Source organism: Rhinatrema bivittatum, chromosome 6 (assembly GCF_901001135.1).
Source record: "Rhinatrema bivittatum chromosome 6, aRhiBiv1.1, whole genome shotgun sequence".
Classification (NCBI taxonomy): Eukaryota; Metazoa; Chordata; class Amphibia; order Gymnophiona; family Rhinatrematidae; genus Rhinatrema; species Rhinatrema bivittatum.
In genome coordinates, this window is record NC_042620.1 from 147,335,732 (window position 1) to 147,360,946 (window position 25,215).

General features: G+C 46.7%; 1 protein-coding gene across 2 annotated transcripts in view; it reads left to right on the forward strand.

Moving 5' to 3' along the window:
* Positions 1-25,215, forward strand: part of BOLL (boule homolog, RNA binding protein) — a 725,867-nt gene that overhangs the window by 278,292 nt on the left and 422,360 nt on the right. For both annotated transcript variants that reach the window (XM_029606045.1, XM_029606046.1), the window contains exon 5: positions 5,857-5,932. In XM_029606045.1, coding sequence (XP_029461905.1) covers positions 5,857-5,932 — 76 coding nt within the window. The remainder of the gene's footprint in view (positions 1-5,856; positions 5,933-25,215) is intronic.

Below are 25,215 nucleotides of genomic sequence, written 5' to 3' on the forward strand. Positions count from 1 at the left end.
CCCACTCGACTGACGAATGTATGGTACTGCAACGTCTTCGTGAAAATCATTTGTTCGAGAAACTGGACAAGTGTTTATTTCAGAGGTCCAGTTTGCCATTCCTCGGCTATATAATTTCCCCACAAGGTTTCTCTATGGACCCGGATAAATTGAGGGCGATCCGGGGTTGGCCACAGTCTGTGGGACTCAAAGCGCTCCAACATATGCTTATTATCTGGAACACCTGTATTATTGACTCTGATTATCTTTATAATTTTGTAAATTAACTTCTATTTATTGTATTTTGGTTTCTTGTTTCTCTGTTTTGATAGTTTACTGTTCCATGTAAAGGCCTAGCCTATAAGTTCCAAGTTATCTGTAAACCGATACAATTTGCAAACGGTTGTCGGTATAAAAAAAAAAAAAAAAAAGCAAAATAAATAAATAAATAAATAACGTTTTTTGGGGGTTCCTTAACTATTACCGACATTTTATCCCACATTATTCCACATTGGCCGCCCCCCTGATGGCCCTGACCAGGAAGGGCCAGAACACATGGAATTGGCCACCCGAAGCCATAGCAGCCTTCCATCAGTTGAAAGAAGCCTTTCAAGGGGGATCCTGTTTACGTCACCCTGATCCGACTCGCCTGTTCCAAGTTGAGGTGGCCGCCTACTCCATAGGGGCTGGGGCTGTCCTAAGCCAGCGAACCGCTTCTGGTACTGTAGTTCCATGTTCATTCTATTCTCAAAAATTTTCATCGGCAGAACAAAATTACTGCATTGGGGACAGCGAACTACTCGTAATAAAATTGGCCCTTGAAGAGTGGCGCCCTTGGCTTGAGGGCGCACAGCACAAATTCACGATGTTCATGGACCATAAAACTTTGGAACATCTAAGTCAAGCACAGTGTCTTAACGCCAGCCAGGCCCGGTGGGTCTTGTTCTTTTCCAGGTTTGATTTCGAGCTTTGCTACCGCCCTGCCGATAAGATCCTCCGAGCAGATGCCTTATCCCCGTCATTTGAACCCGACGATATCCCCGAAGAGCCAGCTCATATCATCAATCCAGCTTGTATCTCTTTGTCTGCCACCCATCCAGTTCCTACGGGTAAAACTGTGGTGCCCTGATGACTCCGAGAAAGGGTTCTCCGTTTGGCACATGATTTCAAGATTGCGGTCACCCAGTACAAGTGCGAACTGTGGCACTGCTTTAGCGGTTTTTCTGGTGGCCTACTTTGGTCTCCGACGCAAAGGCGTATGTCGAATCCTGTAATGTTTGTTCACAACAAAAACCCCCGGTCGGGCGACTGTGGGACTTTTACAACCACTTCCAGCACCTGAAAAACCATGGACCTACTTGTCAACAGACTTCATCGTGGATCTGCCTCCTTCTAAGGGTAATACCATGATATGGGTTACCATAGACCGTTTTTCGAACATGGCTCATTTTGTGCCACTTCCGGTCCTACCATCTGCACCCGAGTTGGCACGATTGCTTTTTCATTACATTTTCAGACTGCATGGTTTACCAGTAGATATTGTCTCTGATTGAGGTCCTCAATTTGTCGCCAGGTATTGGCGCTGTCTTTGCCAATAATTCGGCTTTTACATCACCTCACGACCGCCTATCACCCCGAAGCCAATGGGCAAGCTGAACGGATGAACCGCTCCTTGAAGGCGTTCCTACGTGCTTATATTAATGATCGACAAGACAACTGGTCAGACCTCTTATCCTGGGCAGAGTTCTCCCACAACTCTCACATTGCCACAGCTACTGGAACATTTCCATTCTCAATAGTCTATAGAAAACATCCTCGACCACCGTCCCACTCCGTGCCGTCCCCCGCGGCACAGGCTACTGCGGATACCCTTAAGACACTATGGGAACAGACAAATCTCCGCCTACGCCAGACCGCTTCCTGGGTCAAGAAGACTGCTGACAGTCGACGCCATGTAGCTCCTGAATTCCTTCCTGGTCAGAAAGTCTGGTAAAATAACAAGTATATTAGACTCCGAATTCCTTCACAGAGATTCGCCCCGAGGTTTATTGGACCATTCCTGATTAATCGAGATATTGGACCCGTGACATACCAGCTCCGGCTGCCTCCTTCTTTGGGCATACCTAACACTTTCCATGTATCACTGCTCAAGCCGGTAGTGTTGTCTTCACCTTCCTGGAAGGTCCCCGAGCCACCTCCATTGGTGGCAGAAACCTATACAACTTATAAAGTCCATGAAGTCTTAGATGTCCTCCGTAGAGGCCGCCGATGGGAGTACCTCCTCTCTTGGGAGGGTTACTGACCTGAGGAAAATTCTTGGGAGCCTGCTCGGAACATCTTGGATAAGACCCTCCTCTTGAACTTCCATCATGCCCATCTGGGCAAACCTCGACTTCCAGGAGTGGAAGAAAAGGAGGGGGGGGGGGGTTACTGTTACGCTCACCATCCGCAGCAGCCCCGCAGTGCGGCCCTCTCACCTTTCTAAGCAACTTCCAGGCTCCAGCTCCCCGTCGCTTGCGGCAGTGGGCCGCCGGCTCCGATCTCGAGCTCCTGCCAGCGCCTCTGGCCCTATTCCACTTCCCGGGACTTCCAGCCAGGATGCCTCCATCCATCAGGCCTCTCCACAGGGTTTGCGGAGAGACACTGCCAGCAGCACCGCTTCCCTCCCTAGGTGCGTGCGTGCATCAGTAAACCTTTTAAATGGCCCGCAGTGGGAACCTGGCTGCGGACCCGGATGCTGACATCAGATACGTCAGCGTATAAATGCTCAGACCTCACATTGAAGCGTGGTTTTTGCAACAGGTCTCTTCGGTTCCCTGTTTGGTTCTGAGTACTCGTTACCTCTATGCCTCCTTGATCCGCGTTCCAGTTTGTCTCCAAGTTCTTGATTCCTCATTTGTCTCGTCTGTCCTTTGATTGACCTCCTGGTGCTGACCTCTGCTTTGTCCACCTTGCCTGCCTTCTTCAAGCCTGACCTCTGCTATGTCCGACCTGGTCTGCCTTCTCCAAGCCTGACTTCTGCTATGTTCGACCTTGCCTGCTTTCTCCGTGCCTCGACCATTGCTACGCTTGACCACGCCTGCCTTCTCCGTGCCTCGACCATTGCTATGCCTGACCATGGCTGCCTTCTCCATGCCTCGACCATTACTACGCCTGACTATGCCTGCCTTCTCCGTGCCTTGACCATAGCTACGTCTGACCATGCCTGCCTTCTCCGTGCCCTGCCCATTGCTACGGATGACCACTCTATAGTCTCCTTTGTGTCCAGAGTTCTATGTTGCTTGCTACACCTTCCAGTTGCCGCCAGCTCTCATTCAAGTTCGACAGAGACACCTGTTTCCCTGTCCTCTGGACTTGGACTCCTAAGGCTCCAGCCTGTCTTTACTCAAGCACCTTCAGTTAATCCTCGTTCCTTGGTGCTTGGGTTCCTGTACTGGGAACAGTCTAGGATAGAACTACGCCACCTGCTGGCTGCTCTCTCTGGGATGAACGACCTGCCTTTGAAGTCCAATCTCGAGGCCCGCCTAAGTCCTGCCGGCCCCGGTACCCAAAGGCTCAACCCGAGGGGAACGTGGGCTGGTATAGGTGAAGCTCAAGTCGCCTCTAGCTTTAGCTCACTCCACCTGCTGACGGTGAGGACCTGTAGGTCCTTGCCTGTGGGCTGCGTTAACCCCACCTCAGTCCAAGAATCCACCTCCAGTGCAATACAAGTTAGGGAGGATGCTTCTTTTTTGTGGGGGAAGGGGTGGCTCAATCAGCATCCAGTTTTCCGAGGGAGTAGCTTTGATATATCCCGTTTGTTTGGATTGATCTGACTAGGTGGACAGGAAAGTGAAATTACTACTTACCTAATAATTTCCTTTCTTCTAGAACAGTCAGGCCAGTACATGATCCCTTCTAATGATGCTTGCAGGTGATCTGAATTTTTGTCCCTTTGTCGGGATGGATATCGAAATTGTTTGGAGAAAGTATGACTCTCGACATTGGTTGGTAAGTAGGGTTGGGAGAGTTACCTTCTGTTTCCTTACTACCGTTCCTTTCTTTAAGCTTCCACACAGGCTAATTTTAAAATAAGCGTGTGTGCACCCATACATCCGTGTATCGATGTGCGAACAAAGATAAGCTGGACTTTTAAATTGTGCGCAGAATTGGCGCATAAGTTTTAAAATACACCAACTGCTTGTAAGTATGCTCCTAATTTTAGGAGGATACTTGAGCAAAGCTAGCACATGTATGTTCCATAGGACTTTGTTGGCTTTTACCCACATATATAAGCAGATTTTAAAACATGCTCGCACAAGGGAAATTTTCAATTTTTCCAATTTGTCCAACAGTTTGTCCAGTTAGTATCGAGGTCTTCCAGACCCCTCTGGTTCTTCATCCAAACCCCTCAGTTGATCCAGACCCCCTCACCCTGTTCTGTGATCCTAAAATTCGAGATCTACATACTTGTTCCTCATCAGGAGCACAATAAAGTTGCATAGATAACAAGCCTACGTGCGCTGTGGTTTCTGGTTTTAAAATATGGAGTTATATATGTAAGTGTTGGCCCTGGAGGTTGAGAGAAAGAACTGACTGGAGAAGATGAAAGTTGATAGAAGGAATCAGCTGGAATGCAGGAATGTGAGAGTCAAGTGATTGTTGGTAGAGGATGTAGTTAGTGCAGTTAGTGTAGCTTGGTTCAAAAAAGGTTTTGATAAGTTCTTGGAGGAGAAGTCCATTAACGGCTATTAATCAAGTTTACTTAGGGAATACCTACTGCATCAGTAGCATGGGATCTTCTTAGTGTTTGGGTAATTACCAGGTTCTTGTGGCCTGGTTTTGGCCTCTGTTGGAAACAGGATGCTGGGCTTGATGGACCCTTGGTCTGACCCAGCATGGCAATTTTTTATGTTCTTATGTACTGCCCTCCTAATTTGTTTTGGTTGTCCTCTGGTGTCATATACATTTTCAAGTGTTAAAATGGGGCCAAATTGACTAAAATTTGGGAAGCCCTGTTCTAGAAAATAGGAAATTATCAGGTAAGTAGTAATTTCATCATTGTGCACAAACTAAACTGCTGATATACATGGTAAAGAATATTTAGGGTTATTCAAAATTACCTCTAAAGGTATATTTGTCATGCATCACGAATTTAAAACAATTGAAATTTTAAATATTTATTTATTTATTTATTATTTTTACTATACCGGCTTTCATGACATAGATCACATCAAACCGGTTTACATTTAACAAAGTGTGCAAGAAACGTGATAACTCAAAACAACTGAAACAAGAGCATTGTAAGGAGAGTGACAGTTACAATAAAACAAGGAAATAAATAACTGGGAGTTAGAGGTGAGAAGAGGGGGATATAACTTACAGCAAATTATTTACAAGGTTACAAGATTGTTTGGACTGAAAACATATTTTCAGTCTAAATTTTGAAATTCTGCAAACTAATATTGGAAGAGTAAGGATAGAGAATGGTAGTAAATGTACACTAAGAGGTCCATATTTAGCATGTTTGTCTGGCTGAGATTGGCACTTAGCCAGACATATGCTAGGATTTGAAAACCTTGTCAGTCTGACCATCTCTGAAATATCTGAATAAGATTTTAGCTAACCAAATCTTTCCTGGCTATGTCGGACTTTTTGGGGTGGATCAATATTACCCAGATAAATTAGACGAACAACACTGATTTTCAATGTTAATCCATTTTAACATAGAAGATCATTCCTAAAGTTAGCCAGATATACTTATCTAGCTAACTTTAAGATAGCCAAATGTATTCAGTGGTGCTCCTGCGCTGCTGAATTGTGTGCCAGCCAGTGGCTGAATATGAACCTCTAAATAATTTAGATGACTTTTGAAACATTCTTTTTTTTTTATTTTAGGCTGAAAAACTTAACTACAAAGACAAAAAGCTGAATATTGGTCCAGCAATAAGAAAACAACAAGTAGGGATTCCTCGTAGGTATTTTATAATTCTATTTTCCTTGTATCAAAGCAATATATATAGAAGTATAAGGTGCAACCAGTATTCTGCGTTACATCTCCATCAGTTCGGACAGTTTACTCCAGATAGCTTTAAGATGAGAAAAATTGTAATTTCCTGCAGTTTTTAAACAGTTTTGCCTTCAAAAGCAGGTTCACTTCATAGTATCTTGAATATGATTTGGTACTTAGTAAAATCTTATTTAGTTAGTTTTGTAGAATTTTCTCTCAAACCTCAATTAGCTTCTATTATTAAAGCTGTTTTTTTCAATTGTATGTGCAGTGTTTTGAGGACAAGCATGATGAATCAACAAGACATTGGGTAGACAGGATTTGGTGAGAGAGGTAACGGTGGTGGGGCCACTTGGAAATAGTGATCATAATATGATCAAATTTGAATTAATGACTGGAAGGGGGACAGTAAGCAAATCCATGGCTCTCGTGCTAAACTTTCAAAAGGGAAATTTTGATAAAATGAGAAAAATTGTAAGAAAAAAACTGAAAGCTGCTACTACAAAGGTAAAAAGTGTGCAAGAGGTGTGGTCATTGTTAAAAAATACCATCCTAAAAGCACAGTCCGGATGTATTCCACACATTAAAAAAGGTGGAAAGAAGGCAAAATGATTACCGGCATGATTAAAAGGGGAGGTGAAAGAAGCTATTTTAGCCAAAAGATCTTCATTCAAAAATTGGAAGAAGGATTCAACAGAAGAAAATAGGATAATAAATAAGCGTTGGCAAGTTAAATGTAAGACATTGATAAGCAGGTTAAGAGAGAATTTGAAAAGAAGTTAGCCGTAGAGGCAAAAACTGTAAACAGTAAAAGCTTTTTAAAATATATCTGAAGCAGAAAGCCTGTGAGGGAGTCAGTCAGACCGTTAGATGATCGAGGAGTGTTAAAGGGGCACTTAGAGAAGATAAGGCCATCGCGGAAAGATTAAATGTTCTCACAGGACAAGCAGGATGGTAGTCCTCAGATATGGGTGACATCACAGGATGGAGCCCTGTACGGAATGCTCAGTGCACGGAGTGCTCATTGCACTCAGTGTGCCAATGTCAGTCAAAGTTTCTATAAAGCTTTGACTGACATTGGCACACTTGAGTGCACTGAGCATGCTCAGCCTGCAATTATTCCTATGACCACAGGTGTCTCCCTGTCTTCTTTTTTCCGCTCTGCAGTAAGCATAGCGGTTAGGAGCTCTGTGAGAAATTCTAACACTTTTTCTTAATGGAAACAATTAAACTTTTACTTCACAAACACTTTTTCCCTGCACGGGTCTCCCTTCGTGTACATTTATTTGACGCTCGGTGAGTACTACGCCCTGTTTTTCGGTCGGTTCCTGTCACTTCCCTGGCCTGCCAACCAACTGCGGCCTTCCCTCTCCCTGTGTTTTCATAGTTAGCCACACATAGCCTGCGAGTGTCCCTCTGTTACACTCTGCCTGGTTATTAGTGCTAGTGGGACAGGGACTTCCACGGTTTCCGTTGCCGCCAGGGCCTCTGTCGAATCCAGGTCCTTCGATTTCCTTGGTACCCTCGTGCAGTCAATGCCCCCATCGCCTCCATTGGTAACCCCTTCCAGACCGTCTGCATTCTTCGATGCCATTGGTACCCCTCCTCCGCTGTACATTGATGTCATCGATCCCTGCATCGATTTTATCAGTGCCATCGATGTCTTTCATCCATGGCACTGATTTTTCCCTGGGTTTCATCGATGCCATCACTACCCAGATGGATGCCATCGATGCACACCCTTGTGTCATCAGTGTCATCGATGCCCGGGTCGATACCATCGTCACCCAGGGCGCTTCCATCCATGCCAGGGTCATTTCCATCGATTCCATCGTTTATTTTATTGATGTCATCGATGCCCAGGACACTTCCATCGATGCCATCGTCAATTCCTTCATTGCCATCGATGCCCAGGTCGATTCCATCGGTGGCATCGATTCCAATGCCGATTCCATTGATGCCAATGTCGATTCCATCGATGGCATCGATGCTAATGCCGATTTCATTGATGGCATCGATGCCCAGGTTGATGCCATCGATGCCCAGGTTGATGGTATCGATGCAAGTGTCGTTTCCATCGATGGCATCGATGTTAATGTCATTTCCATTGATGCCAATATCGATGCCATCGATAGCATCGATGCCAATGCCGATTCCATCGATGCCAATGCCGATTTCATCAATGGCATCGATGCCCATGTTATTGCCATTGGTGCAGATGCTGGTACCATCGATGCCATCGACGCCATTGGTTCCCAAGTGAATCCCATTGATGCCATCGACGCCCGTGGCCATGCCGTCGATTCCCATGGACATGCCACCGATGCCGTCGGTGCCCGTCTCCATACATCAATGCCGTCAATGCCCACGTCGTTTCCATCGATGTCTTCGACGTTCCCATCAATGTGGTCATCGACTCCGTCAATGCTGGCATCATTTTTTCTAATGCCAACGATGTTTTTCGATTTCTCGATGCCACATCGTTTCCATAGATACCTATGCCGATGCCATCAGTGCTTTCATCACTGTTATCCTTGCTCTGCCCGGGTCATCGACGTTTTTTATATATTTTTTTTTTGAAGATGCCCTCGAGGCCGCTTCGGCCGCCATCAACACTGTCAATACCGACATAGCAGCTCCACGTAATGCCCTCACTTAAACACAGTGCTCCATGCTTTGGGTTCTTATTAAAGTCCCGTAGTAGTCTATGACACTACATAGTGCCAGGAGCAATGCAGGCATGCTTGACAGTCTGTCAACATTCGCCATCCAAGAAAGCGAGGGCATCCACCTCAGCGCTGGGGAAAGATGGGGCCGAGCACCGTGGCATTCATTGTCACCGGCACGGTGACCGTCTGCCACCGACGCCATCCAGCACATCGGTGCTATCCTTCTTGGTGCTGGAGAATGCCCGGGCCGAGCAACATCACCACTGCCATCGCCACTGTTCCACACAGTGCTGGCAATCCTTGGTGCTCCAGAAACACTGGAACGAGTTCCGAAGAATTCTGCACTGGTGTCACGAGACATCGAGCCGCTGCAACGAGGTCCGGGTTCACAAGTCAAAAATGGCTCCCCTGTACCCGAGGTGTTCCCCACCGACAGCGGTGCGGGGTTCTGTACCTCCACAAATTAATGTGGTAGGGACAGATACGCTCAGCCTGGACTCCTCTGTACCTGCGCCACCATACCAGGTTACAGAATTGAGTCGGATGTCTACGTCCACCAGGCTATCCCTATGACTCCTAAAATCCACGGAGCCATCCATCTTCGCCGGCTCGTCCTTCTGCGATCCACGACGGATGGTAAGTACTCTACTTTAATCCCGCTTCAGCGACAGTCCCATTGAAACCTGTTCTCTAAACCGGGCCATATGGTTCGATAGGTTCTAGGTCGTCTGGCCTTCCAAGAGCCGTATTAGTGTCACATATCGCTATGCAGGCCTTCCTCTCCAAGGGCGAGTAAAAGCACACTCAGTAAGAGCAATGTCAACTTCAGTAGCACATTATCGTTCAGTGCCAATACTTGACATATGAAAAGCAGCAACATGGAGTTCTCTTCACACTTTTGCAGCTCATTACTGCTTGGACAAGCAAGGAAGACAAGATTCAGCCTATGGACAATCTGTCTTAAAGAACTTGTTTCCAGTTTAAACCCAACTCCTTCTACATCCAATGTTCTGTGATCTTCGGCTGACTCATTTCAACAACAATACTTCAGTGTTACCTCAATACAAAATGACTCAGCTTCTAGCTTGCTAATCACCCATATGTGAGGACTAGCATCCTGCTTGTCCTGGGATAAAGCAAAATTGCTTACCTTGTAATAGGTGTTATCCCAGGACAGCAGGATGTAGTCTTCACAGAACCCACCCGCCACCCCGCGGAGTTGGGCCTCATACCTTTATTATTTTATTTTTGCTAATGCTTTTGCTATATACGAGACTGAAGAGAGACACCTGTGGCAGAGAATATCATGGCATGCTGGGCATGCTCAGTGGCCTCACTTATATTATCTGGAGCATAGGAGGCAGTTGGAGCTGCTGCAAGGCTTTGAATTGCTTTTATTCATCTTGCCATTCACAGGAAAAATTTGGAAACCCAAGCAAAGGCAGGTTTACTTTCAAAAACACTAGCATTTCCATCAACTCTGGTGCCAGCCTTGAGCGGTGAGGGCTCATGATATCCCCTGTCATTGAAAAGACACGTTCACTGGGCACACTGGTTGGTGGACATGACAGATATCGCTGAGCCACTTTGGCTAGGTGTGGCCAGACAGTGGACTTGTGTGCCCAATATGCCAGCGGATCTGTCAGCATTTTCTCTATCAACTCTGAGAGATACCATGTCACTGACAGCTGTGCTGGTGTCTCCTTTGCTTGGGCGGGCTCAGAGTCACTAATGCCAGCTGCTTTCTCTCTCGCCCCTTGCACAATTGATGAATCTTTATGGGCAACATGCCTTGGGCGTTCTGACGTGGAGGAGGAGGTACAATCTGTCGCTGACACAGTGCTGCTCCTGCTTGGGCTAGCAGCACAACTCTCTGACGTGCCTGCTGTTTCCACCTCTGCTTCAAGCCTAATCTGTCTCCGCCTATGGCGCTCCTGTTCACGGACTTTTGCTAACAGCAGCTCCTTCACAAATGACAGACAATTGGACTGTAGGGCGAGTTTCCCTTTCACACGGGGATCACAGATTGAGGTGAGTATGTATGTGCGGTCGCCTGTTAAAGGCCTTATTCTGTCTTTCACCTGCTGCTGCAAAACGTCCAGACACTGCAGCACCTCAACTGTCATTCCCTCTTCCCGTTTAAAGGCCTCCAAATGTTCATCCAGGAAATTAACTATAGGGATGATGTCAGCCAAGGTGGCACTTCTGGAACTCAGCTCCTCCGTGACATCCTTGAAAGGCTGCAGGATTTTTACCAGCTGACTCATGACTAACCAATCATGATGCCCTAGTGGATTCCGCACACCTATGTCCATTGTACCAGAAAGTTCATGAAGGGGTGTCTGCAGCTCCAGTAACCTCTCCAGAATCATAAAGGTGGAATTCCACCAGGTGGCAATGTCTTGAATGAGACGCTTGTGAGGCATATCCAAATCAGTCTGCTTTTGTCGGAGAACCTGCCCCGCCTTGACACTTCTGTGGAAGTGTGCTGCTATGTTTCTGCACTTCTGTATTAACCTATGCAGGTATTCATTCTCTTTGTCATTGGACTCCAAGCCCAGAGCTGACTTCACTACCAGGTGCAGAGTGTGTGCAAAACATCGGATGTTCTTAAAGCGCCCATCGGTTATTGCCTTAACCATGTTTGCACCATTGTCTGTAACAAAGAACCCTGCCTGCGTTTTCCTGTCTCGCTGGTGTAGTTGCCAGCCCTCCAGCATCTGTCTGATGCATGCTAGAATATTGGCTGCGGTATGGGCCTGGTCCGTCAGGTGGGTGTGCAGTAAAGCCCACCTCCACCCTGATACTTATTCAGTAATAGAGCTGCTGGCTGCCCCTGCCTCAGCCATGTCCCACCAGTGTGCTGTCAGAGAGAGGTAAGAGTGTGCAGCATTCATGGCGGTCCAGATATCGCAGGTGAAATGCACTCTTCCCTCTGCCTTAGCTAACAGTGCTTGCATGCGACTGCGACACTGCTTGTACAGGCTGGGGATAACCTTTCTACTAAATGTGGTTCTGCGGGGGATTTTGTAATTTGGAAGTACGATCTTCAAAAAACGCTTGAAACCCACATTCTCCACTAACTGCAAGGGCTGGTCATCAAGGGCAATCATTTCCCCAATGGTCCTGGTTACAACTTTTGAGGCTGCCTGCCTCCTACCCCGGGATAGTGTTACTGTACTCCACCCCATTTCCTCCATGGTGGATTGTCGCTTCTGCCACATGTCAGGGGGTTGCTGGCCTGCCACCTGACTGCTAGAAGGGGATGAGGGTGTGGGCTGACTCTGCTGCTTTCCTACCACTGCACACTGGTTGGAAGGGGTCCTCCGACTGGTACTGCCACCATCCCCAGATGGCAGTAATCTTGTTGGGTGTTGCCTCTTCATATGATGGTTCATGCCAAAATTAGATAGATGTCCCATTTGCTTGCCTCTGCTAATATCCCTGGCACATTAATTACTCCGAGCATAACGCGGGTCTTCTGTCACTTTAAAGTGTCTCCAGATCGCAGATGTCTTTTGTGATCCTCCCCTCTCTAACACCTTGGGGGTGGATGCTGGCACTGGAGCTGAGGTAGTGGGTGCACTCTGAGAAGCAATGCCAGAGGGGGCCTCAGTCACCCTCTGTGCCTGTGCTGACTGCTCTTCCTCCTCCTTGTTATCAGTTTCATATCTCCCCTGCTGCACATTTGTAGAGGCTAAGACAGGACTAACTGATTCTACCGAAGATTCGTCAGCTATTACTTCTTCCGTTTCTGATTAGAATGCCACACAAGAAGATTCTTCATCTGAATCAGAAGCAAACAGTGACTGTGCTACCTTGTCAACGCTAAGTGTTAGTCGAGACTTCTGTCCCCCTGCTGCTTTTAGGTGTCTATATTTTGTCTGGCATGACTCTGCCTCCCCTTCCCTCACCTCCAAAACTACAGGGCCAGAAACAAGTGGTGGCGATGACGATGCATCATGGTCAGATTTCATTTTTTTTGGCATGGAACTGCCATCCCCTACAAAGAGTTTAGATTGCGACAGTTGCCTTTTTAGCTCTACTGGTGGTGATGCACTAGTGTCTTTTGAGGTGCCTCCTCTGCCAGTCCCAGTCACTCGACTACATCTCTCTTTCCCTGACATTATGGATTTAATGTCACTGAGTAGTAACACTGCCCACTGTCACGGTGCCTGGCTGTGCACTAATGTGTGTGGCATGCACACCGAAGCTGCTTGCTTGTAAGCACAAAAGAGGCAGACTCCCTGGGCACTTGACTGCACAGACCCACCCAATAGTTAGGTTCAGTCCGTTAAAACTACCTACTCCCCACTGTCACGGTGCCTGGCTGTGCACTAATGTGTGTGGCGTGCACACAGAAGCTGCTTGCTTGTAAGAACAAAAGAGGCAGACTCCCTGGGCACTTGAATGCACAGACCTACCCAATAGTAAGGTTCAGTCTGTTAAAACTACCCACTGCCCACTGTCACGGTGCCTGGCTGTGCACTAATGTGTGTGGTGTGTACACAGAAGCTGCTTGCTTGTAAGCACAAAAGAGGCAGACTTCCTGGGCACTTGACTGCACAGACCCACCCAATAGTTAGATTCAGTCTGTTAAAACTACCCACTGCCCACTGTCACGGTGCCTGGCTGTGCACTAATGTGTGTGGCGTGTACACAGAAGCTGCTTGCTTGTAAGCACAAAAGAGGCAGACTCCCTGGGCACTTGACTGCACAGACCCACCCAATAGTTAGGCTCAGTCTGTTAAAACTATCCACTGCCCACTGTCACGGTGCCTGGCTGTGCACTAATGTGTGTATCGTGTACACAGAAGCTGCTTGCTTGTAAGCACAAAAGAGGCAGACTGGGAGATCCAAGATGGCGCCGTAAGGAGAGGACGCGCCGAAGGAGCTCCGCACTCTTGAAAATTTTTTTTTTTCTATGTCCCTTGTAAAGAATGCCTCACACCAAGAGGAAGGGGAAGGTGAGGCTGGTTTTCACACCCACCGCCTTACCGGGTCCCCTTCAGCCGACGATCGAGGGTTTCTTCAGCGCGCCAATAACTTCAACCCCAGAGAGAGGGTCCGTGGAGGCGCCGGGTATAGAGCAGACCCAGACGCCATTGGACATATCGACATCGCTGAGTCCTGGGGCGCCCAATACTCCCTCTCCTCCTATCCACGGTGAGTCCCTCGAGCAGACCTGGACAGTGCGACCTGAACGGCCGGCAGGGGAACAGGCGGATGTGGCTGCGATTGGGCCTGAAACCGTTGGAGCAGCTGTGCTTGCGGACGCTCGTGGAGAGCAGAACAAACAACTGAGAGCCGCCATGCAGGTCGGGGCGGTTGAGAGCACGGCTGCAAGAACCACCGTAAGGGGAGAGGAACCGGCAGAGGAAATGCTTAGGATTTCGGAGGTCTGCCAGAGGCAGGAGGTAAGCCTTGAACCCAGCTTCAAATTATCAAGGCCACAAGTAATAACATTAGACATTGTATGGAATGCCCTGGTTGCGCTGGAAAAGGCCATTTCGACATTAACTGTGGCAGTAACAAATTTACAGCAAAAAGATAATGAGTTAAAACCTGTACTGGATTCTCATGAGAAGAAACTTAAAGAAGTTGAAGAAAATGTAACTAAAATTCAAGAAGTCCAAACAAAGTTAATACAAAGTGAAGCAATTACAACGAGAAAGCTGGAAGATTTAGAAAACTCGCAAAGATATTTAAATTTGAGGTTACTTAACTTTCCTTCTATAAAATATACCTCATTGCGAGATATGTTCAAAAAATACTTGACGGACGTTCTCTTATTTCCAACAGAGGCTATACCACCTATTTCGAGTATATATTTTGTAAAGAAAACAACCGTACTATCCCAACAGGAACAAAATCCCCCTATTAATATAGGGGATGACTTAACAGTAATTCTTGAATCCTCTACAGTGTATCAGTTGGAATTTCGAGGAACTGTTATGTGTACTTTTGTTTTTTCTGGAGATCGAGATTCAGTATTAAAATGCTGTATTCGTAATAGAGAAAAGTTGTTTTTTGATGAAAAAATCAGAATATATCCAGATATAGCAAGAAGTACTCAGTTACGTAGAAGACAGATGTTACAAATGTTCCAGGAAGCCAGACAACTGGGGGCTAAAATAACAGTCAGATACCCTTGCAAATGTCTGATGTATATTAATAATAATAGATATGTGTATTATGATCCCTCACAACTGCGTTCCTATATTGATAATTTTGAAGCTGAGAGAGCTGAACCCTAGAGTACGGCAGTAATGTTTATGCTAACTCTCCTTTTGATTTTGTATAACTGTAATTATGGAAATAATGCTCTTGTATATTGTCTTGGATCTCCCATTACATTCCTTAATATTTTTATAGTAATGAGCAGGAGTTAAAGATTGAAATTTGTTTTTGGTTTATTGTGTAAAGTAACGTATCTTCTTGGAAGTAGGATGGATATAAGACTATTGTATTATGGAAAATCCTGAAACTCTTGTTTAATTATTGAAAAATTAAAAAATTAAAAAAAAAAAAAGAGGCAGACTCCCTGGGCACTTGACTGCACAGACCCACCCAATAGTTAGATTCAGTCTGTTAAAACTACCCACTGCCCACTGTCACGGTGCCTGGCTGTGCACTAATGTGTGTGGCGTGTACACAGAAGCTGCTTGCTTGTAAGCACAAAAGAGGCAGACTCCCTGGGCACTTGACTGCAAAGACCCACCCAATAGTTAGGTTCAGTCTGTTAAAACTACCCACTGCCCACTGTCACGGTGCCTGGCTGTGCACTAATGTGTGTGGCGTGCACACAGAAGCTGCTTGCTTGTAAGCACAAAAGAGGCAGACTCCCTGGGCACTTGACTGCACAGACCCACCCAATAGTTAGGTTCAGTCTGTTAAAACTACCCTCTGCCCACTGCCACGGTGCCTGGCTGTGCACTAATGTGTGTGGCGTGTACACAGAGAAGCTGCTTGCTTGTAAGCACAAAAGAGGCAGAGTCTCTGGGCACCTGATTGCACAGACCCACCCAATAGTTAGGTTCAGTCTGTTAAAACTATCCACTGCCCACTATCACGGTGCCTGGCTGTGCACTAATGTGTGTGGCGTGTACACAGAAGCTGCTTGCTTGTAAGCACAAAAGAGGCAGACTCCCTGGGCACTTGACTGCACAGACCCACCCAATAGTTAGGTTCAGTCTGTTAAAACTATCCACTGCCCACTGTCACGGTGCCTGGCTGTGCACTAATGTGTGTGGCGTGTACACAGAAGCTGCTTGCTTGTAAGCACAAAAGAGGCAGACTCCCTGGGCACTTGACTGCACAGACCCACCCAATAGTTAGATTCAGTCTATTAAAACTACCCACTGCCCACTGTCACGGTGCCTGGCTGTGCACTAATGTGTGTGGCGTGTACACAGAAGCTGCTTGCTTGTAAGCACAAAAGAGGCAGACTCCCTGGGCACTTGACTGCACAGACCCACCCAATAGTTAGATTCAGTCTGTTAAAACTACCCACTGCCCACTGTCACGGTGCCTGGCTGTGCACTAATGTGTGTGGCGTGTACACAGAAGCTGCTTGCTTGTAAGCACAAAAGAGGCAGACTCCCTGGGCACTTGATTGCACAGACCCACCCAATAGTTAGGTTCAGTCTGTTAAAACTACCCACTGCCCACTGTCATGGTGCCTGGCTGTGCACTAATGTGTGTGCGTGCACACAGAAGCTGCTTGCTTGTAAGCATGAAAGAGGCAGACTCCCTGTGCACTTGACTGCACAGACCCACCCAATAGTTAGGTTCAGTCTGTTAAACTGCCCAGTGAAGCCCTGTGCACAGAGTGACTAAATAATTTGAATTAAAAAAAAATCAGTTTAAAAAAGCTGGAATTTTTGTCACTCCAGAAAAATGGATGAAATTGAAAATAATATATCTCTCCAAGCCAGCCCAACACCCTAAATGGTAATCGGTGCTAGTTGACCTAGCACAGCTTCTCTTTTCAGTCAGAGATCACCTAAATAAACAGCTTGAAAGAAACAGGACTAGCTGACCCTGGCACTGCAGTAAAACAAAGAATAATTAGCTTTTTCTTTGTTTAACTAGCCTATCTCTCAGTGCAGCCTTCTCTTACACCCAGCCCACCTCCCCACAGCATCGCTGGAAATAAGTGGCTCCTCGTGCTGATGTTTATATAGTGCTGGCTCATCAGTAAAATCGACAGAGAGCACTGAATGACAGCGCGATTGGCTGCATTCAGTGCATGTCACAAAATGTCAGCGCGGATACGCTGCATTCCGGTATCCATGCCGACCTGTCCAAGTCACAGTGACTCACAGGAAAGGGTCAGACAGGTCGGCATGGATACCAGAATGTAGAGCATGGGTGCTGCCATTTTGTGAAAATCATAGCTAATAGCTACCCCAGAGACCAGCATTGTGTTGTTGGGTCTCTTCTGGTGCGTTCAAGTTCGGCAGAGGTCAGGGCTCCTGGTCTTCAGCCTGTCTACCCGAGCTTGGACACTGTCTACCCGAGCTTGGACACTTCTTGCCTGCCTCGGGATTGAAGGTATGGGTTGTGATTGTTGTGGGAGCGCTATGTAGTGGTCCCAATTCCGAGGAGCTAATAGCTATGATTTTCTCGTAGCTAATGGCGAAGAAAAGCGTGCGCCGCTGGGCGCACCGAATTAAACAGATATTAAGTTAAATACGTGGGGAGTCGCGATGCGTTTTGCCTCCCCACGTATTTAACGGATAGGACAAAATACGTTGCGGATCGCCAATACGTCGAAAACGGATGCACACTCCTAGTTTTTTGTGTATCGGAGAGGGTTATATACGCTATTGTATGCCCATGCAATTTAGTATACATTGGGCATATGAAGCAGATGATACGATGGAGGATTGTTGAACATAAGAGTAATTTGCGAATTCAGAAGGAGGGAGCTCCCGTAATATCTCATTGGAATATCTCTAATCTCCAGATTGATGACCTCAAATTTTTTATGATTTTACAAATTAATAGCAGATATCGGCGTGATGTGACCCGACTGCTCTGGTGAACGGAGCAGAAATTTATTTTCTGTTGGAGAACATTTTATCCGTGGGGTATGAATAATAATGTTGAGTGGGAAGCTTTTTATGCTTGAGTAAGAGGAAAAGTGTAACTGTATCCAGTTGTCTCTTTTTCTGTAAAATATTGTATTGCTATGAATTTACATGGTGTTGGGTGTGTACTAGCTGCTGGTTGGGTTGGGATATTTTGTGAATGGTGGTGTTATTATGAAGGGATTGAAGGTATGGGTTGTGATTGTTGTGGGAGCGCTACGTAGTGGTCCCAATTCCGAGGAGATTAGTTGCCCTTAGACCATGGCGCAACTGCAGAGGAGCTCCGAGGAAGCGCCGAGGCAGGCAAGAAGTGTCCAAGCTCGGGTAGACAGGCTGAAGACCAGGAGCCCTGCCTCTGCCGAACTTGAACGCACCAGAAGAGAGCCAACAACACAATGCTGGTCTCTGGGGTAGCCCTCCGGCCACTTGATAGCCCTTTCAGACCTGCCGCCTGGAAACGGCAGATGCGACAGGACAGACAGAGGTAGAGGACAGGCGATGGTACTGGTACAAGACGAAGACACTTGGAGACATGGTCAGACGAAGGTACTTGGAGACATGGTCGGGCGAAGGTACTTGGAGACAGGGTTGGGACGAGAACTCTAGGCGAGTGGACAAGGCTAAGGCAAGGCTGAGGCTTCAGGATGAAGAGAGGATCCAGGCAGCTCACAAGGCAAGATCCAGCTGGAAAAGGCTTCAGTGACCCGGTGCCCTGGCAGGTCCACTGACAGCATGGTCTGCTGAATGGGCTAAAGCTGGCTCCCGGAACCTGGAACATCCGCACAGGGACAGGCGAAGGGAACTAGATGGACGAAAACTCTTGGTGAGTGGAAAGACGACAGCAAGGTTAAAACTCAGGATGAAGTGGAATCCGGGCAACACTCATAGCAGGTTCCGGCCAGAGTGGAGGCTTCAGTGACCCGGCGCGACTGGCACCCTGACAGGTCCACTAAAAGCAGGATCTGCTGGAGGGAGGCTAGGGTGGACCTGGAACCAAGGACATCTGAGGACAAGGCTTCCAAAGAGAAGAGCCAGAAGGAGTGGACGCCTGGAAGCGGAAAGTCTGAAGACGAATACATCAGGATCATCTGAAAACAAAGACATCAGGGACATCTGAAGACGAGGACACGGTTTCTGACGAGAAACCAGGAACCATGGATGAAGACAGGACGAAGCACCAGGGACCACAGAAGAAGATGACACGGGAATTCCCATGAAGAATGGAGTGCCTTGAAGAAGCTGGAGATGATGAGAAGTCCAGGAGAGGACTGGCACCTTGCGAAGGTGTTGGAAAACTGGCGAAGGGCCCTTTTATAGGGCTGAAGGAGAGACTCCCGGATGACATCATCAAGTGGGGCTGCGGAGCTACTCCCACCGCGGGCCCTTTAAGAGGAAAGAAGAGGCGCGGCCGAGCGCCTAGGGAAGGCAGGACTAGGACAGCGGCGTCCATGCCACGAAGAAGGAGGAGGAGCGGCACTAGGCCATGAAGCCAGGTTCCAGCGTCAGTGGCAGCTTCTTGCTGCAGGGGTGTAACAGAACAGTCGCTCCAAGCCACGTGGGCAGCAGGACATAAGAACATAAGAACATAAGAAATTGCCATGCTGGGACAGACCAAGGGTCCATCAAGCCCAGCATCCTGTTTCCAACAGAGGCCAAAAACCAGGCCACAAGAACCTGGCAATTACCCAAACACTAAGAAGAACCCATGCTACTGATGCAATTAATAGCAGTGGCTATTCCCTAAGTATAATTGATTAATAGCCATTAATGGACTTCTTCTCCAAGAACTTATCCAAACCTTTTTTGAACCCAGCTACACTAACTGCACTAACTACCTTCTCTGGCAACAAATTCCAGAGCTTTATTGTGCGTTGAGTGAAAAAGAATTTTCTCCGATTAGTCCTAAATGTGTTACTTGCTAACTTCATGGAATGCCCCCTAGTCCTTCTATTATTCGAAAGTGTAAATAACCGAGTCACATCTACTCGTTCAAGACCTCTCATGATCTTAAAGACCTCTATCATATCCCCCCTCAGCCATCTCTTCTCCAAGCTGAACAGCCCTAACCTCTTCAGCCTTTCCTCATAGGGGAGCTGTTCCATCCCCTTTATCATTTTGGTTGCCCTTCGCTGTACCTTCTCCATCGCAACTATATCTTTTTTGAGATGCGGCGACCAGAATTGTACACAGTATTCAAGGTGCGGTCTCACCATGGAGTGATACAGAGGCATTATGACATTTTCCGTTCTATTAACCATTCCCTTCCTAATAATTCCTAACATTCTATTTGCTTTTTTGACTGCTGCAGCACACTGAGCCGACGATTTTAAAGTATTATGCACTATGATGCCTAGATCTTTTTCCTGGGTGGTAGCTCCTAACATGGAACCTAACATCGTGTAACTACAGCAAGGGTTATTTTTCCCTATGTGCATCACCTTGCACTTGTCCACATTAAATTTCATCTGCCATTTGGATGCCCAATCTTCCAGTCTTGCAAGGTCCTCCTGTAATGTATCACAGTCTGCCTGTGATTTAACTACTCTGAATAATTTTGTATCATCCGCAAATTTGATAACCTCACTCGTCGTATTCCTTTCCAGATCATTTATATATATATTGAAAAGCACCGGTCCCAATACAGATCCCTGAGGTACTCCACTGTTTACCCTTTTCCACTGAGAATATTGACCATTTAATCCTACTCTCTGTTTCCTGTCTTTTAACCAGTTTGTAATCCACGAAAGGACATCGCCTCCTATCCCATGACTTTTTAGTTTTCGTAGAAGCCTCTCATGAGGGACTTTGTCAAACGCCTTCTGAAAATCCAAATACACTACATCTACCGGTTCACTTTTATTCACATGTTTATTAACCCCTTCAAAAAAATGAAGCAGATTTGTTAGGCAAGACTTCCCTTGGGTAAATCCATGTTGACTGTGTCCCATTAAATCATGTCTTTCTATATGCTCTACAATTTTGATCTTGAGAATAGTTTCCACTATTTTTCCCGGCACTGAAGTCAGGCTCACTGGTCTATAATTACCCGGATCGCCACTGGAGCCTTTTTTAAATATTGGGGTTACATTTTAAATATTGGTGGCCCCGCTGCACAGGAGAGGATGGTGGCAACGGCGGCCCAGCCCGCCACTGAAGAGAGCAGGACGTCAGCAGCCTCCAGGCCGCATGGAAGCACAACAGCACAGCCCGCCATGCAGGAGAAGACGTGGGCAGCCTCCTGGCTGCAAAGGCGGGATGGCGGTGGCTCTGACTGCCGCGAAAGACAGGCAGCGGTCTCCGGGCCGCGAGAAATGGCTTCAAGACGGCCTGGGAGACTGGTGGCGGAGTCTAGGCCCACGAGCAGCATCACAACAGTGATTGGTTGGCTTGAGGGGGATGGGAGTGTTCTGATTGGGTTGGGAGTACGTTTAATGATGTTGCCACGCACGTTGCCGTGTAGGGGTGGTGGTGCCTGGAAGCAACGGACTTCTTACGTGTTTGAGAAGCGTTCGTGGTGGCATGAAGGATTAATATCAGGTAGTACTCTATGGGAGGAATATGGAAGATTGTGGAGGATTAGGGGATTTTTTGATGTTATATTCTGTTTTTATATTTAGAAAAGGAAGGTGCAGAGTGTAGAAAAAATTGCAGTTATACTGATGTGAACGAGGGTATTTGTGAACGGTGGATTTGCTATTATAGGTGAAGACGCGGTAGGTATATTTATAGTAATGAATGGAAAGGGTAGGGGAGGTTATGTGCTATTTGTGGCTTATATGATGAGGATTGATTTTAATTTTTGTAGTTAGTTCGTGTTTGGAGACTAACAAGGGAACTTTCGGGCGGATTTTAAAAGCCCTGCTCGTGTAAATCCGCCCGGATTTACGCGAGCAGGGCCTTGCGCGCCGGCGCGCCTATTTTCCATAGGCCGCCGGCGCGCGCAGAGTCCCGGGACGCGCGTAGGTCCCGGGGTTTGTCGAAGGGGGGGTGTCGGGGGCGTGTCAAGGGGGCGGGACCCGATGACGCGGCATTTCGGGGGCAGGGCGCGGCGTTTCGGGGGCGGGACCGGGGGCGTGGCGCCGGCCCGGGGGCATGGTCCAGGCCTTCAGACCAGCCCCCGGGTTGGAGCACGGCGGTCCAGCAGTCCACTGGCGCGCGTAGATTTACGTCTGCTTCTCGCAGGCGTAAATCTACGGACAAAGGTAAGGGGGGGGGGGGTTTAGATAGGGCCGGGGGGGTGGGTTAGGTAGAGGAAGGGAGGGGAAAGTGAGGGGAGGGCGAAAGAGAGTTCCCTCCGAGGCCGCTCCGATTTCGGAGCGGCCTCGGAGGGAACGGAGACAGGCTGCGCGGCTCGGCGCGCGCCGGCTGCCCAAAATCAGCAGCCTTGTGCGCGCTGATCCAGGATTTTAGAAGATACGTGCGGCTACGCGCGTATCTTATAAAATCCAGCGTACTTTTGTTTGCGCCTGGTGCGCAAACAAAAGTACGCGAACGCGCTTTTTTTTAAAAAATCTACCCCTATGTGAATAGAAGATTGCTAAGGACATGAAGAGGTTGTGAGGATTATAATTAGTAAGTGGTAATTATGGTTTAGAATAATTATAATGTAATGAAATGAGTGAAGGGTATTATTATGATTGTTGTATATTTTAGGTATAGAGGTTGACATTTGGACCACATGTGTACAGTGGAGATTGCATTTTTTTTAGAAATTGTTTGTGTAGAAGAGTCTGATCCAGGGATTCGAAAGGAATGTTGCAGGAATACATCCCCTGAGGAAGCCCTGGTGGGGCGAACCAAGGGTCCTTGTTGGGAAGTGGGAAATGAATTGTGATTTCAGATGAATGTTTTTAGATATGTATGATGTGTGTATGGTATGATGTATGAATGGTGAGGTGAATATGTTTGGGTGCTTGGTAATGACAATAGTTGTTTATATGCTTTTGTGATGTTTATATGGTTATTTGATTATGATGATGTAAAGCCACTTCTTACCTTTCTGATATGTCCATAGGTGTTACTTGATAATGTACATGGTGTTTTGGAAAATTGTGGATGTGATGTATTGTGTATACATTTTTTGTGCCTAAGTGTAAAATAATAATAAATAATAAAAAGTGTAATTTGAAGGATATATGTATGAGGTGTTGATGTATAAGATATGTGTATGATTAGATTAATGATGCACCTACATATATATGCTGTCAGCAGTCTCCCAGCCATAGGCTTCCAGGTGCTTTAAATAAGCAGTGGCATTAAGGATTAAATGAGAGAGGAAGGAGGAGAAGAAGCAGAGCCACTTAAGTCATATCATGGAAGAGCTTTCTGAGGATCCAGAGCCTATATGAAGCATTAAACTAAGTCTATATTTGGAAAGTATTAAGGGACTGTATTCCTCTAATTAAGGTAGTGCAGGGTATAGGGAGTAGAGAAAGACTGTGGTATTAAGACTCTGGGGTAAAGGGGAAAAAGAATCAGGAAAGGAAAAGGTATCATAGTTGGTGATGCAATTATTAGGAATTTAGAGGGCTGGGTTGTTGGTGGACATGAGGATTGCCTGGTAACATGCCTGCCAGGTGCGAAGGTTTGGAGCCTGCTCTCATGATACATGTGGGCACCAATGACATAGGAAAATGTGGAAGGGAGGTTCTGGAAACCAAATTTAGGATTTTAGGTAGAAAACTGAAATCCAGAACCTCCAGGGTAGCATTCTCTGAAATGCTCCCTGTTCCATGCGCAGGCCTCCAGAGGCAGGCAGTGCTCTGGAGTCTCAATTCGTGGATGAGACGATGATGCAATGAAGAGGGATTCAGTTTTGTAATGGACTAGGGATACGTTTGGGGAAGGGGATTGTCTTTTCCGAAGATATGGGCTCCACCTTAACCAGGGTGGAACCAGTCTGCTGACACTAACCTTTAAAAAAGGGGACAGAGCAGCTTTTAAACTAGACAAAGGGGAAGACTGGCAGTTGCTCAGCAGCTCATGGTTTGAAGCAAGGTATCTTTGAAGGATTCTAATGAATCAAGAACGTTAGGGCATCCCAACAGAGAGGTTCCAATAAAAGCAAAATTAGTCCATGTGCATTTAAGAATCACCTGAGCTAAAAGATTCCAAAGTATCCCTGGCAATTGAAAAGCAGGTTGTTAATATACACAAAAAGCATACTCTGAAATGCCAGATGGGAGAGTTAGAATGTATATCAGTGAATGATGAGATAGACTTAATTGGTATCTCAGAGACATGGTGGAAGGAGGATAATCAATGTGATAGTTCTGTACTAGGATACAAATTATATTACAGCAATAGGGAGTGAGCGACATTGCGGACGGGATAGAAGGTAAGGTTTGTCTTTTTGCGGATGATACTAAGATCTGCAACAGAGTGTACATGCCAGAAGGAGTGGAGAGAATAAGACGTGATTTAAGGAAACTAGAAGAGTGGTCGAAGGTATGGCAGCTGAGAATCAATGCCAAGAAGTGCAGAGTCATGCATATGGGGAGTGGAAATCCGAAAGAATTGTATTTGATGGGAGGTGAAGGACTGATGTGCACGGAGCAGGTGAGAGACCTTGGGGTTATCGGGTCTAACGATCTGAAGTCGGCGAAACAATGTGACAAGGCGATAGCTAAAGCCAGAAGAATGCTGGGCTGCATAGAGAGAGGAATATCTAGTAAGTGATGATCCCCTTGTACAGGGCCTTGGTGAGGCCTCACCTGGACTACCGTGTTCAGTTCTGGAGACCGTATCTCCGAAGGGACAGAGACAGGATGGAGGCAGTCCAGAGAAGGGCAACCAAAAAGGTGGATGGTCTTCAAAAAATGACTTATGAGGAGAAATTGAAGAACCTAAATATCTATACCCTGGAGGAGAGGAGGAGCAGGGGTGATATGATATAGACTTTCAGATACTTGAAAGGTTTTAATGATCCATGGTCAACAACAAACCTTTTCCGTTGGAAAACAATCAGTAGAACTAGGGGTCACGACTTGATGCTCCAGGGAGGAAGACTCAGAACCAATGTCAGGAAGTATTTCTTCACGGAGAGGGTGGTGGATGCCTGGAATGCCCTTCCGGAGGAAGTGGTGAAGACTAAAACTGTGAAAGATTTCAAAGCGGCATGGGATAAACACTGTGGATCCATAAAGGCTAGAGGATGGGAATGAAGAGTAGAGCCATGGGGGTGGCTTGCTGGAATATTAACTACTACCTGGTGATTACTACCCTTACTCAAAAAACCCTTTGCACGGTTAATGCAACAACATTGCTCTCTGCTTCAACGGCAAAGGGAAATGTGGAAAAGAGGATTTGTATTCAGATAACAACCAAAAAGGACTGAACTTCACAATCTGGGTAAACAAATAAGTGTAGGGGTAGCTTGCTTATTACGGTGTTTACTACCCTATACCAATTAAGCCTAATACATCACTTTGAAAGCATATACAGTGTTGCTATCTGCTAATGGTAGGGAGAAGTGAGGAAAACA